Source organism: Rhineura floridana, chromosome 9 (assembly GCF_030035675.1).
Source record: "Rhineura floridana isolate rRhiFlo1 chromosome 9, rRhiFlo1.hap2, whole genome shotgun sequence".
NCBI classification, from domain to species: Eukaryota; Metazoa; Chordata; class Lepidosauria; order Squamata; family Rhineuridae; genus Rhineura; species Rhineura floridana.
This window is the reverse complement of record NC_084488.1, coordinates 24,292,915-24,308,572: the sequence shown is the minus strand read 5'-3', so window position 1 is coordinate 24,308,572 and position 15,658 is coordinate 24,292,915. Positions and strand designations below refer to the sequence as shown.

Sequence of the window (15,658 nt, the reverse complement as noted above, 5' to 3'; positions counted from 1 at the left end):
AACTCTTCCGGGTGGTTAAGGATCTGCTTAATCATGATCAACATAAGCCGAATTTTGATCATTCTGCCTCCCGTTGCCAAGAACTAGCCACATATTTTAGTACTAAGGTTGCCCAGATTCGTTCTGATCTTGACACTAATAACGTTGTAATCGATGCTATGCCCTCTACTACTGTTACTGTCTGCTCTTCCATTTTAGACTCATTTCAGCTTGTCCATCCTGCTGATATAGATAATCTTTTGGAAGGGATGAGACCCACCATGTGCTTACTGGATCCGTGTCCCTCCTGGATTATAAAACAGTCCAGAAAGGGACTTGCAAACCAGATCAGTGAGGTGATCAACGCTTCCCTTCAGCAAGGCCACCTTCCAGGAAGCCTAAAGGAAGCAATCGTTATTCCCTTATTAAAAAAGCCTTCCTTGAACCCGTCCTGCTTAGACAGTTTTCGTCCTGTGTCCAACTTACCTTTTTTAAGTAAAATTATTGAGAAAGTGGTGGCCTCTCAGCTCCAGAGTTTTCTGGAGCTGACAAATTACTATGACTCATCTCAGTCTGGCTTTAGGCCGGGTCATGGAACTGAGACCGTATTGGTGGCCTTAGTGGATGACCTCCGGAGAGAGTTAGATAGGGGGAAAGTTTCTCTGTTAGTCCTTCTTGATCTTTCAGCAGCGTTTGACACGATCGACCATGATATTCTCTTGGGCCGCCTCTCCGAGATGGGCTTACGAGGCACTGTTTTTCAGTGGCTCCGCTCTTTCTTGGAGGGCAGATCACAGAGAGTACTATTTGGGGATTTTAGCTCTGATCCCTGGCCGTTGTCATGCGGAGTACCACAAGGCTCAGTGCTTTCACCGATGCTGTTTAATATTTACATGAAACCGCTGGGAGAGGTTATCCGGAGGTTTGGAATTCGATTTCATCAATATGCTGATGACACCCAGCTTTATTTTTCCTTCCCTCCGGATACGAGAGATGCTATCCTCCCTTTAAATAACTGTCTAACAGCAGTTAAGACCTGGATGACGCAGAACAAGCTGAAATTGAACCCAGATAAAACAGAAGTGCTGATGGTTGGGAACCGAACCAAGTTGGAAATAGGGAATGTACCGTTATTAGACGGAGTTTCACTCCCTTTAAAGACCCAGGTTCGTAGTCTGGGTGTCCTTCTGGATTCGACCTTGACTTTGGAGGCCCATGTCTTAGCAACTTCCAGAAGCGCCTTTGCCCGCCTAAAATTGGTTCGCCAATTGCGCCCTTTCCTGGAACTCTCTGACCTAACCACGGTTACCCATGCCTTGGTTATGTCTAAGTTAGACTACTGTAACTCGCTTTATACTGGACTTCCCCTTAAAATACTTCATCAACTGAAGCTAGTCCAAAGAGCAGCTGCCAGGATGCTAATAGGAGCAGGCTGGCGAGTCCATACTACCCCGCTCCTAAAACAACTGCACTGGCTTCCAATTCCTTATGGAGTTCAGTTTAAAATTCTAGTCTTAACGTTTAGAGCTTTATCTGGTTCAGGCCCTAGTTATCTTTCAAATCGTCTTTCGTTTTATGAGCCTGCTCATCCTTTAAGATCTTCATTAGACCCCGGCCTTAATATTCCCTCTTTTTCCCAAATTCATCGGACTGGCATTAGGAATAAATTGTTTTCGGTGGTAGCACCAACTCTTTGGAATTCTCTTCCGCAGGAAATTTGTTCTTCCCCCTCTCTAATTAGTTTTCGTCACCAAGTTAAGACCTTTTTATTTCGGTTAGCTTTTGAATTGTAGCGTGAGAGATAATTTATATTTTTTATATATTGTATATTGTATGATGTATTTGCACTATGTTATTGTTTTTGGCCACTTAGAATTCTTTGGAACTGAAGCAGGATATAAACTTTTTAAATAAAAATAAAAATAAAAAATACTGTGGGGCATTAAGGGGGGGGAGAGCAAGGGAAGTTCTCTGATACATGGCTGAAAATAATGTGCCTCCAACTGGAATTCTGTGCAGCATTGCTCTTCTCTTCTGCTCTGTGGGTGTTTAGGAGGTGATGAGGGAGGAGGTGGAGTGGAGAAAATGTTTAAAAAATGGGTGGTCGTGGTGAAGAATGGAGTGGAAGGAGAAAGGAGCCGGAGGGCAAGGACATGGATGAAGGAGGGGAAAAAGGCAGCAGTGGAATGGAGATGAAGAACTGTGGAGGTGAGAGACAATGATGTGTGTGTGTGTGAATACTGTGTTTGCACTTGGTATGCAAAGTAGCCTCCGCTGCCCTCCCTCGCTACTTTGCTGCATTTGCAGTATTTTAACTTCTTTGCATCTCAGGGAAAAATGTTCGCTTGGGTGGATGTGCGTTAGTTGGTGGCAGAGCAGGGTCCGAGAGGTAGTTGAGTGAGAGAGATGACTCTTGCTGGCTGAGTGTGTGTGTGTGTGTAGGGTTGCACTTGGTTTGATGTGCAAAGATCTGAATGGTGGCCTCTGCCTCCCTCCCCACCTCTCTTACCAGTGGAGAGACCACCATTGCTATCTTATAGATAAAAAGAATTATTCCACTACCTCTGTGTGTCTGTGTATTTGTTTATTTTTAATGTTCTTTTAGGCTACATAGGTGTGCAGCAGCCAAGGCCAGCACCTTGTAGGTGCTCTAGTTTTTTTTTTAAAGTAACTTAACAATTTCAATTGTAGTGATTACTTTTGAGTAACGGTAAAGTAATCAATTCCTTTCAGAACAATTATAATTGTAATGGTAATTCATTCCTTTTTAAAAGTAATCTTCCAAGCTCTGAGCACATGTACACAAAATTCTAAATGTGTGTATGTGTACATATAACGTTACATATTTGTTGAGGGAAACACTGGTATTTGCTGCAAAATATTGGGTCAGTGACTTGAACTTTTAACATGGTTTTCATCTTCAAAAAGCAGCATGGGGGAGATGATTTGGATGGGGACTATGGCGTAGGGCTTGGAGAATTCAAAACATTTTTTCCCATCCCATGGTCCTAATCCAAATTCCCCTCCCAGAGCTACTAATAGGTGTGGAGGAAAACACGTATAAATCCTCACTCCCATGGCCAGTATCAGGGCAAGGTGTTTTTTTTAAAAAAATTAAGACAAAAATTACACAGAGAGAAATGGTTAACTCCTCCTTCCCCTGTGCCACAGCTCTGATACAAATATCCCTGCAGCTGCTTTTGGAAGAAGAAAATTATGTTGAGAGTTCCAATCACGGAGCCCACGTGTAATATATAGTTTGGCCTCTAATCATCAATCCCACATGTCACAGATTTGTCCATGGGTTTTGTATTACCAGTGACCCTGCCACTCCTAATAATGAACTCCTAACTCACAAAGACATACAGAACACCAAAATGTTCAGAAAGGTGCATGGAAAGTGGTGGCGAGGATTGTTTTACTGTCAGACACTTCAATGACATTAGCCAATCCCCACCCAAGAACTTGCAGGTACATATCCTACATTGCAGACACTCCTGCAACTGGCATGGCAGCTGCGTTACAGACATTTCCAAGCAACCACAAATAGTGATTTACAGCTGGGGAAATGGAAGTATTAGTTTGGCTCTGTTTGAATGCTGCAGCAATGGGAACGCCAATTATTTGCTGTCTGAATCCTGAGTGCCAACCGAGTAGAAACCATAGCTTTCAAATAATAGAAAAGGGCTTTACAGTGCAATCCTTGTTTTATAAGCTTTTAGTGTTTTGTTTGCCGCCCTGGGTTCCTTCTGGGAGGAAGGGCGGGATATAAATTTAACAACTAACTAACTATTTATTTGTACACTGCCCTGAAATCCATTTCTAGTTGAAGAGCAATTTATAATTTTTTAAAATTAATAAATAAATACAATCTTCTGGGAACCTTCTCTATGCAAACTTCATTGAACTGAATGGCATATCCTTGTACTCATCTTAACATTTAACTGTGAAAGTACAGTTAAGCCAAATGTAAGCTTCAAATAATTGCTCAGAGATAATATTTGATGATTTATGAGTAGCAGAAACTTGATTAAAGATCTGAGTCTATTTCTAGGCATTTTTTTTACAAGAAAGCAAAGTTACCTTACTGAACTAACTGCAAAGTGTTTGGCCAGCTCTTTTCAATATATTATGATCAGAGGCAAGGAGAAGCTTTTCACTTGTGTCTTGTAAACAATTCTTAGAAAATGTAGCAAGACTGCTATTGCTAAGCTCTTGCAGATGAGTAATACGCTGTTTATGAAATGGCATGGAATTACAATGACATAACCATTACGTTTTATGGTTCTTCATAGGGACATAAATGCAAGCGAACTTCATTTGAAAATGACAGCAAAGTGGTTCTTTATGTAAAGTAGCAGTAAGCTTACCTCTAATAGTACACTATTGACCATTGGGTTAAGGACTTCAGCTTTTTTGTCACTCTGCTCAAATGAAAACACAGACAAATTTTAATACTAGGGCAACGCTGAGAAAAATGTAGTGAAATATTTCTTTGCTTTAGTAATATCCTCGTTTGGAATGCTGACATTTTGAAGGTACTGGCTTGCTATATAAATAAAATACACATATGTTCAATATAAAATATAAAATGCAATTTTCATTAATGTTCAAATATATTTTAAAAATTAGACAAAAATAAACTAGACTTCCAGAAGTCAGTGAAAAAGTCCAAAGAATTTAGCCTTGCTTAAATCCTGTTGACATTCTTTAATTTCAACAGGGCTTCAATGTTACATAACTAAGCTTCTGTGGATCAAGGCAACTGGGCACATCCAACAGGAAGCTTTATTTATTTTTCAAAATTGTGAACAGGAATTGTTTTATTCATCTCTTTCCCATTCCCCCTTTCTGGCCCTCTGCTGGGAGTCTCCCTTCTTTAAATCCAGTAGCAGATGATGTGGAGGGGTGGCACCACCCACCTGACCTCCCTGTCATCTGAGTTGCTGCTGCTTACCAGGAAGAATGGGGCGAGGCAGCAGGGAGATGGGGGCAGTGCAAATGCACTGGCAGGAGCCCCACATTGGCTCTGGAAGTAAGTTGTATCACACCAACCTACCCACTGCCTCGTCCCTCTCCTTCTTGGTAAGCAACAGTGACTCAGTTGTTAGGAAGTTAGGTGAGTGTCACCACTCCACCATGCTGTTTGCAACTATTTAAATTTCTACAATGGTTTCCTGATCATTCCCAGATCCAATTCCTTGTCCTTTCTTTCAGAGGCCCTCCATGGCTCTGGCCTCCTATTTTTCTCAGCCCTCATATCTCTGCTTGTGACCTAAACACTCCCCAATTCCATGCCACCCTCAGCCATCTGATTTTTTCAGCTGCATTTAATGATTTTGCCTTATCCTTTGCTACCCCTTATGCCAAGCACTCCCTTCCAGAACACCTGAGTAGTGACATCTGTCTCCCTTCTCTATGAAGTCTTATTCTTCATCCCCTACTGAAACCAAGCCTAAGCATGTGACTAAACCATATTCTTCCACTGACATTCTCCTCTATCTTTCCCTTTCTGTGTTGTCTCACCAAGTCAAATTTTAGATTGTAATTTCTCAGGCAAGAATCTACCTTGTTACTGTTACTCTGTAAATTGCATGCACTGAGACGGCTATGCAATTACTACTACTACTACTGTTGTTGTTGTTGTTACTAAAAATAATTCCAGCCCTGAAGATGTGAGATTGTAAAAAATAGATAGAAGGAAGAAAAGATGGTCCTGAAATTATAAAAACAACAGTACTGCTTCAAAGCCAGTAATTAAAAAAACACCCATCCCCTTGTTTATTTCAGCATATATAAAGCCCCTGAAACATAAAGAAATGATTGCCTGTTAAAAAAATATTGATTGATATAATCAATGGCTAGTTTAAACACTGTGAGGGAAACCTATAATGATAAGGAGAAAAAATATTTACTGTTTCTCAATAACTGCTGTCTTGTAGTGACAAGGACAGAGTTACGATGTGATTATTAAATGACTGAATTGTTTAGCGGTTGTGTGGAGATGCTATTAATCTGGGGAGCCTCACCTGCTCTAAATCTACATAACACCTGGCATATATAATCTTCTTGCAGCTATTCCTTGGCCTTGCTATGTGAACTGCCCACCACCCTCTAAACCAGCCGCCTGCCCTCAGATCCAGTGGAAGTTGCTGTCCCATTGCCAGTGTTGAAGTAATTTAGCTGCAACTCTGCCCAGCTTCTATATGTGGAAGAGGAGGGGTGACATCTTCTCCTTTGAATTTCGAGTTGTATGTCCAGTTATGAATGTGGTTAAGGGCATTGACTTCAATATAACTGAGGTGGATCTCTGCTCACTTTACATTTTGTATTTAGAAAGTTGTATCTCAGCGCAAAATATATGTACATCTGTTAAAATGTGGGTCACTTGGTATGTTTCAGAGGGCTAGTAAACATTTCCTCTCCACTTGCATTGTCAGACAATTTCACCTTAGAAGGAACATTCACATCAGAAAGAAACTACAACTTCCAAGGCTAAATCTTCTGCTGTTCACAACCAGCTTCCACTCCTATAGCACAGATATGTATGGACATGTTTGCTATGAACATACAGCAAGTCCTAGCTGAATCTCTTTTAAATTCTGTATGATTAAATCAAGCAAAACGGTTGAAGTGCAGAGGCACCAAGGTCAAAACAAAAAGCCATGTAAAATGCCTAGTTCTGAAGTTGGATCAGATTAATATTTCATGCTGATTTTTTTACTTTGATATAAATATTTATCAAGACTGTCTCATCAGAGAAACATGATAAAACACGCTAAGAAAATGCAGATATAGACAAATTCCTATAACTTGCCACCACCAACATACATTATTCAAAGTGAAAGCAGTATGATTAAATTATGTTTTTTTAAAAAGAAACTCTAAAAAGATGTTCACTGATGCAACTGAGATGAATATGGCTCACAGTAGTCCCATTTAAAATTCCATCATGAAATGAAGCATCTTGAAATTTTACATTGGAATTATCTTTTTTATATATAATTTACTGCTTTACTTTTCATGTTTTCTAGAGATAGACCATGTGTGAAGTTCCTTTCAAGCACTAGTTTATTCGTGATACTGTTGATACCCTAAGTCTAGCCTTGATCTATCTTTTTTTAGGTCTAGTCTTGCTTTTTCTCAGCTTTTTTCTTTTCTAGCTGGACCTGCTCTTTCCTCAAGCCATACCTGAACCCAGAGCTCTGCTTTCGTTTTCCTACTGGTCCCTCTCCCAACTGATTCCTCCATCAACTATATCTAATTCAGTTGAGTTCCTACTCACATTACAGACCTACTCTTTCCTCAACCCATACCTGGGGTCACCTTCTTGTTCACATCTGTCATTGTCCTGTAATATCTATCACAATCTTGTCTCAAAAATGAGGCCTAAGTAATCTGTTTTGATATGGTACAATCTTCCCAGAATAATTTCAGCTCATCAGTTTTGCTTTGCAGGTATATTGTCTGAGTGCATCCTCTTACGATGAGTGTTGCTGTTTACTTTATGCGATGCCCAAATTGTCAAGGAAGGGGAGTGTGAGTTTACCAGTGTGGAATAAGGTGCCTGTTAAGCTACATAAGCAAGCCGACAAGGAAACTACTGAAGTCAGAAAGCCAACACTGACATCATCAGGGCCTTCCCAGGCTGGGTCTCTTCTTTGAGGCAGAGTTCTGAAGGAAGGGAAGGAAGCCAGGAGCAGCAGACCTCTGTGGTTCTTGGGCAGCTAACGTTTTGCTTGCTGGTTATGTTGCTAGCTATAGTCAGTAGCATCTAGATGAAATTAGGCCATCATGACTAATGATCATGAGAGTGGGTAAACTCTCCCTCTCTATCTTCTCAGGTGCTTTGGAGCTCTAGTTGAATCTTAGAAATCTGTTGATCCTTGGTCAGGAGGATCCCTTGTAAACTGTCCAAGGGCTGAGGGCGGATCTGTTTCAAACCCAGGCTCTTTCTCAGGGCTCCGAACACCTATGCCTATTGTTAAGTGGGAAACATCCCGGAACATCAACCTCCTTCCCCATGTCATACCAGACATCATGTCTGACTACATAATAGCATTCAAAATGTTGGTTTAACATGGCAAATATCAGTTCTCACTGCTAAGGAAAATGTTACGGTCACCTTATGGTGTCCTCATCATGTAAAAATAGTATTAACTTCTCTGAAGTTGTACATAGCTGCTAACGTGTCCTTTAGCACTACAGAACTGAAGAGATGGGAGTCAAAATAAGGTTTTTTAAAAACCTGAATGAGTATTGCATTACATGAAGCTATTTCATTGGGGGACGGATCCACTGTAGGCCACAGGTGTGTGTTTGCATGAAGATCATTTAACCAGCATGCACTGTATCAGCTTAACTATTTCATATGTAAGAATCCATTCCACTGATGACTAATGGTAATAGTAACCACATCTCCATTTAATCCTGTCAGTTCAACTACTTATAAAAATGAGGGTATTTTAGCCTGAAATACAGCAGATGATTGCAGAACCTGGCTGTTGTTAGACTCCAAGGATGAGAGAGACATTTTAAACTGGTGAGGAAAATGATGTCCTAGAACATGTGTCTTCTACAAATCTGTATGCAAACATGGCAAAGGTTTTTGTGCTTATGGCTCTATAGAGAAATATTTTATTTATTTATTATTTGATTTATATCCCGCCCTTCCTCCCAGCAGGAGCCCAGGGCAGCAAACAGAAATGCTAAAAACACTTTAAAACATCATAAAAACAGACCTTAAAATACATTAAAACAAAACAACGTTTAAAATTTTTTTTAAAAAAGCTTTAAAGACATCTTTTAAAAAAGTGTTAAAAACATATTATTAAAAAAAACATATTAACAAGCAATTCTAACACAGACACAGACTGGGATAGGCTTGTTGAAAGGGGAAAGTCTTCAAAAGGCACCAAAAAGATAGCAGAGATGGCTCCTGCCTAATATTCAAAGGGAGGGAATTCCACAGGGTAGGTGCCGCCACACTAAACGTCTGTTTCCTATATTGTGCAGAACGAACCTCCTGATAAGATGGTATCTGCAGGAGGCCCTCACCTGCAGAGCGCAGTGATCGACTTGGGTATATAAGGGGTAAGACAGTCTTTCAGGTATCCTGGTCCCCAGCTGTATAGAGCTTTGTACACCAAAACTGGAACCTTGAACTTTGCCTGGTAGCAAATGGGCAGCCAGTGCAATTCTTTCAGCAGCGGGGTGACATGCTGGTGATACCCTGCCCCAGTGAGCTGTCTCGCCGATACATTTTGCGCCAGCTGCAGCTTCCGGACCAACCTCAAGGGCAGCCCCACATAGAGCGCATTACAGTAATCCAGCCTGGAGGTTACCAGTACGTGGACAACAGTGGTCAGGCTATCCCAGTCCAGAAACGGCTGCAGCTGTCTTACCAGCCGAAGCTGGTAAAAGGCACTCCTAGCCACTGAGGTCACCTGGGCCTCTAGCAACAAAGATGGATCCAGGAGCACCCCTAGACTACGGACCTGCTCTTTCAGAGAGAGTATGACCCCATCCAAAGCAGGCAACTGACCAATTATCCAAATTTGGGAACCACCAACCCACAGTGCCTCCGTCTTGCTAGGATTCAGAATCAGTTTATTGGCCCTCATCCAGCCCAGCACCGAGTCCAGGCAGCAGTCCTGGGCTTGCACGGCCTCTCCTGATTCAGATGTTATGGAGAAATAGAGCTGGGTATCATCAGCATACTGTTGACACCTCACCCCAAATCTCCTGATGGTTGCTCCCAAGGGCTTCATATAGATGTTAAACAGCATGGGGGACAGGATGGTACTCTGTAGCACCCCACAGCACAACTGCCAGGGGGCTGAAGGACAGTCACCCAATGCTATTCTCTGAGAGTGACCCTGGAGGTAGGATCGGAACCACTGTAAAACAGTGCCTCCAATACCCATCTCACCAAGTCGCCCCAGAAGGATTCTATGGTCAATGGTATCAAAAGCCGCTGAGAGATCAAGTAAGAATAACAGGGTCGTACTCTCCCTCTCCTCCCGATAAAGGTCATCCATCAGGGCAACCAAGGCCGATTCAGTCCCATAACCAGGCCTGAACCCAGACTGGGATGGGTCAAGATAATCTGTTTCATCCAAGAGTACTTGCAATTGCTGCACCACAACCCTCTCAATCACCTTCCCTAAAAAGGGGGTATTTGCAACCGGTTGGTAGTTGTCACAAACCAATGGGTCCAGGGTGGGCTTTTTCAGGAATGGTAGAATCATTGTCTCTTTCAAGGCGGCTGGAATCACGCCCTTCCGCAATGATGCATTGACCACACCCTGGATCCATTCGGTCAAACTTTTCGGCAAGCTCTAATAAGCCAAGAAGGGCAAGGGTTGCGAGGACATGTTGCTGGCTGCATCAGCGCAAGCACCTTATCTACGTTATCAGGCCGCATCAACTGAAACCATTCCCAAGAAGTTGCAGCAGACGTTGCACTGGACACCTCATTGGGGACTACAGTAGATGTGGATGGGGCATCAAGACTGCTATGGAAGCAAGCAACTTTACCCTCAAAGTGCCTTGCAAACAATTCACAGTGGGCCTCCAAAGGGTCTAAAACCCCATTTCCTGGAGTTGATGTCAACAGATATGTTATTTCCATTAGATCCTCATTGGAAATAGGATTTCAATTTCCCTTCTTTCTGGTTCTCTCAACCAAAGAAAAATACTTAGACATCAAGAAGTGACTTGTAAATAAATGAAACTGCATAATAACTTACCCCAACTGAAGTTAAGAAATCAGAAAATTTTTTCGATAAGGAAGACACTTCATTACACATTGTAGTTGTTAAACTGTTAAAGAAACAAAGGCAGTATCACTGATATATATAATATATATATATATATATATATATATATATATATATATATATATATATGTTTAATGGACCTTTCACTAAAGCACAGATGAACAGCAACTAACGGCTATTACTGTAATCAGTATGTATAACATGTTGCATCTTTGTAAGAATATTGAACTATCAAGGCGTATCATCAAATCAAGTTTATTGCTATGGAAACTACATGGTAAAATAACACCAAAATCATTTATGAAGGAGAAATGTTATATTGGGACTGTCTTAGAATTTCTGAAACGACAGACACATGTGTTGCTTGCAGAATATTCCAAGTTCAGTCCCTGCTATCTCCGCTGCCAGTCACTCTAGACAATACTTAGCTAGATAGGCCAATGGTTTCACTTGATAAAAGACAGTTTCCTTTGTTTCTAGATTTGAAATGAATGGCAGTTTGTGTAAGATGCAGCTTTAGGACATTCTGATACTACTGTGATAACAGTATTTTGAAAAGTGTCATTCAGTGAAGGGAGTTGGAGGAGTCTCTTAACGTAATTTTTAGCATCTAACCAATTTCATTTTCTAGGATTCTGAGAGAGGGTTTCCTTGGCGATCCTTAGAGAACCATTTGGAGTATCTTTGATTGATTGATTGATTGCATTTGTATATCGCCCCATAGCCGAAACTCTCTGGGCGGTTTACAACAATGGAACTATGAAATCCAACTATGGAAAAAGGAGACCATTATTTCCAAAACTAAGAACGTTCAGGTCAGTTTTGAAAGAAACCAATAATTGTTGATCTGGAACAATTTATTACTAGTCAGCAGTATTCTATTACAAATTCCACTCATTTATTTAAAAGTGCAGCTATGACAAGATGGGAGCTCCAACTGATTAAGTGCTATTGAATGTCCAACTGCTTTGTTTGCCTTGTTTATCCTCTTAGCTATGGAATAAGCAAGATTTAAGGGGCTGTCTGTGGTTGTGATCGGTGTTCAAATGTTTGCTTGGATGATTAAAAAAATGCTAATGTAGGCAGTGCATTTTCAACTCTTACTTCAAATCATATACTGTATCCCCTCTTTCTTGAGGAGATTAAGGCTGCTTTCACACTACACTTTATTCCGTTATTCTGATGATTTCTTACCTGTTAATTTGCACATTATATTTGCTCTTTCACATGATACACAAGCTAGCTCCAGAATTCTAGTGGAATGTAGTGGAAGTTTAGCACAAATTTCCGTGATAAATGATACCAGAAATAATCAGTTAGCAAGGCTGGGAACCCGGAAGATTGCAGGAGTTTTTTGCTAGCTGCAGCCGCTCACGTGACAGGCATCTCAGCATGCAGTGCGTTCCCGCCCTTTAGTCGTGTGGGGTGGGTGGGGGTGTTGTACTGGTATTCCGGCATTGGCGCAGATAGCACCATTTCCCACACACAGCCCAGTCTTGATACAACTAAAACAATTTAAAAAGTCAGATCGTAAAGGGAGAGGGCTTGCATGGCGACGGGACGAGATCTGAGACCTCCTACACAGTGGGGAGCAGTGTGCATGGGTGAGGGATGAAAACAAGCTGTGTGAAAGACAGTTGCACGATATGCCACTATATCAGCTGAAAAAGCTGCTGTTCCTTAACGCAACAGGTACTGCAGTGTGAAAGGGATTTTAGAAATCGGGACAGAGTGCTACCTTTTTAATCTGTTAAACGCAATCAGACCCATGTGTGAAAGCAGCCTAATACATCTATTACCAAACAAATAGCAACACTTCTGAATGTTGTTGTATCTTTCAGGCCTGCTATGATTGTTAGTTCCTAGATTGTTAGTGTTAACAATTAACAATTGGCCCTTCTGTGATTTTGGATTTTGTACTATGTTTAGTTAGTCAATCATAATACAGGTCTTTACAAGAGTCACCAAATGTCTTTTTCTGCTAGTGTACTATCCAGGGGAAGCATTAAATCAGCATTGCACACAAATTGAAATAATGAGAACAAAAATATATTCACTTTGTAAGAACTTTTGCTTGATCTAAGGCAGGCTTTTCAACTTCTTGCCCATGAAGGATTAATTCTGCTAATTTATGGAGCTGTTCGATACAACGGGCTGTTACTTCAGCAAGGCTTTCAATAGACAACATGTAGATTTCCTGTAAAGAAATACAGAAGACTCAGTACAATGAATTGCATGGTTTAACAATGATGCTTTGAATTCTAATGGGAGCCGTGCACTGACACAGCAATACCACTCCAGGGTTGGCTATGCGCCTTGATAAGAACATGTTACAATGTAACAATCAAAAAGCAATTCTCACAAAGTGCATTTTACCCCACAGCTAATTGGGGAAATTTTCTGATTCTTCATGCTACATTTCTGGTTTGCACGCTGTTTGTGCTCTGAAGCTAGCCTATATCACCAGCCTCCAAGGTCTGATTTAGATGATATTATTTCAGGCCGGAACACAGAGAAGATGTCTCTGCAAATGTAAATACCTTAGTTTTTATTGTTACAAATTGCATACCTGAGAGAGAGCATCTAAGAAAGAAATGTTGGATCCAATCTACAAATTTCTAGGAAATAATTTTCTAGAAACTTTCATAGTGTGACAGGAGTCATACAAAGGGTCAACCTTTTGACAAGGCAGTGGAATCTTCAATGCCTTTGGGTAATTCCTTTGATAGTTCTCTTAGGCATTCTGAGTGTAGACAGAAATTAGATATTTGAAAATTGCTCTTTTCCACCACAGCCACCAGCAGTTCTCTTCCCCAAACCTCTGAGTATCTGTGTCAAAGGGTATCTGTGGGCAAGTGAGGTGTCTCTGTGTGTCTTCACAATGGATTTCTCCTTCCTATTATTTATTTATTTATTTATTGTATTTGTATACTGCCCCATAGCCGAAGCTCTCTGGGCAGTTCACAGTAACTAAAAACATTAAAAACAAATATACAAATTTAAAACACATCTTTTAAAAACAATTTAAAACACAATTAAAAAAATTAAAAGGCACAGAGAAGCATTTAATTGAAAGATTCTCATTTGTTTTCCTCTTCTGGTGGCAGCGATATCAGCTTTTTTTGTCAGTAGTGGTGTAGCGGTTAAGGTGTTGGATTATGACCTGGGAGACCAGGGTTCAAATCCCCACACAGCCACGAAGCTCACTGGGTGACCTTGGGCCAGTCGCTGCCTCTCAGCCTCATGAAAACCCTACTCATAGGGTCACCATAAGTCGGAATCGACTTGAAGACAGTACATTTACATTTTTTAGTGAGGAAAATGGACATAAAAAAAGAAAATTTCTCCTTGTTAAGATGTAATAACTTGAGATTTCAATGTGGCCGCAATTTCCCTCACCAGGTACAACTAGACAAGTGAAAACCATTTTACCACACTATCAGTTCTAGTGGATGTACCAAATTGCCATTCAGGCAGTTCACACTGCCCCCTAGAAGTAACCTTATCCTTTTTGATTTGACCTTAAACCAACAATAAAACAATTTTATGTTTCACTTAACATAATAACTTAACCAAAGGGTCTTACAAACAACAGAGCCAAAAGGGTAAGCCCTATCTCTCTGAGAATCCGTTTAATAACAGAGATTACGTTGCTCCACATTTTCAAACCCTTCCAGCCCTATTATTTAAATATTACGGTATTCTAGTACTCTCTCCACAGGACTGATAGGTTCCAGCCCTGAAGTGAGAAAATAATAGGCAGCACATCTGATAAAGGTAGGAGCAGCAAGCCATGTAAAAGAAGAGCTACACGACAACGCTGGCATAAGGCAATTATGCAGTAAAGACGTTTTGGAGGGGGGAAGGGGACAGAAAAGGAGGGCAAAGCAATAGGAAGGAGAGAAGGAGGGGAAGGCAGAGGGAGGAGGAAGTAAAGTCAGGCCCTACCTTGGTTCACAGGATTTCCAATTGTATGCATTTTAGAAAGGTCCAACTTCCAATATTTAGTGCAGCTTTCAACATTGTGGTGCCCTCCAGATGTTTTGGACTACAACTCCCATCAGCCCCAGTTAGCACAGCTATGCTGTCTGGGGCTCAGGAGTTGTAGTCCAAAACATCTGGAGAGCACCAGGTTGGAAAAGGCTGATTTTACTGCATAATAAACATTTTGGAGTAGCCTAAATCCTGCTATAATTATGCTACAAGAACGTGTGTATGCAACAAACAGATGGGGATATGCATTCCCATCTGTAATGCAATGTGTATAGGAATAAGCATCCTCACCAACAGTATATGGTGCAGACAGTAATGTGAATCCAGATTTCATACAATGCAATGTCGATATGCACTGGATGCTCATCTAAATCTTATCTGTATATGTTAATGCCCGCGGTGTGCACAGATCTCCCTTGCTGGTTTGGGAAAATGTATTTGAATATCACTTATGTCTGTGCTGGACATAGTACTTCAAACTGAATGTAACACATGTGATTCAGCTAATTTGAATTCATATCATTTTTAATTCCTAGAAACAGGCAAACTATATCACACATATAACTTAATCAGCTCATGTCAGTAGTGTAGTTATTTACATGTAATAATAAAATATTATGATAGGAAAACAGAAATCTGTTCTTCTCTCACCTCTACAGTTTTTTTCATTTTTTTCTCTGTGTTTCCAGATTCACCTGTCTGAGGCTTTTCTTCATCTTTTGGTTTTGCTTCATCTTCTTTAATCTTCTCTAGTTGGTTCTCTTCCAGTTCTTCTATAGGTGCAGGAAGACTAGCTTCTTCCAGGCAATCATAAGCTTTCTTTCTAGCCTGCAAGAGAACCATCACAAAAGGAAATCTAGCATGAAGAATGACTTGTTTTTTCCATATGAAATGCATTAGAATGG

The 15,658-nt window shown here is 40.8% G+C and overlaps 1 protein-coding gene across 3 annotated transcripts in view; it reads right to left on the bottom strand.

Moving 5' to 3' along the window:
• The window catches only part of FAM114A1 (family with sequence similarity 114 member A1), a 61,924-nt gene that overhangs the window by 5,979 nt on the left and 40,287 nt on the right, over positions 1–15,658 (bottom strand). For 2 of the 3 annotated variants that reach the window (XM_061584029.1, XM_061584028.1), the window contains exons 11-14: positions 15,405–15,581; positions 12,818–12,957; positions 10,731–10,803; positions 4,350–4,403 (exon numbers count right to left, since the gene is read on the bottom strand). In XM_061584029.1, the coding sequence (XP_061440013.1) occupies positions 4,350–4,403; positions 10,731–10,803; positions 12,818–12,957; positions 15,405–15,581 (444 nt within the window). The remainder of the gene's footprint in view (positions 1–4,349; positions 4,404–10,730; positions 10,804–12,817; positions 12,958–15,404; positions 15,582–15,658) is intronic. The other variant, XM_061584030.1, reaches the window with a different exon arrangement.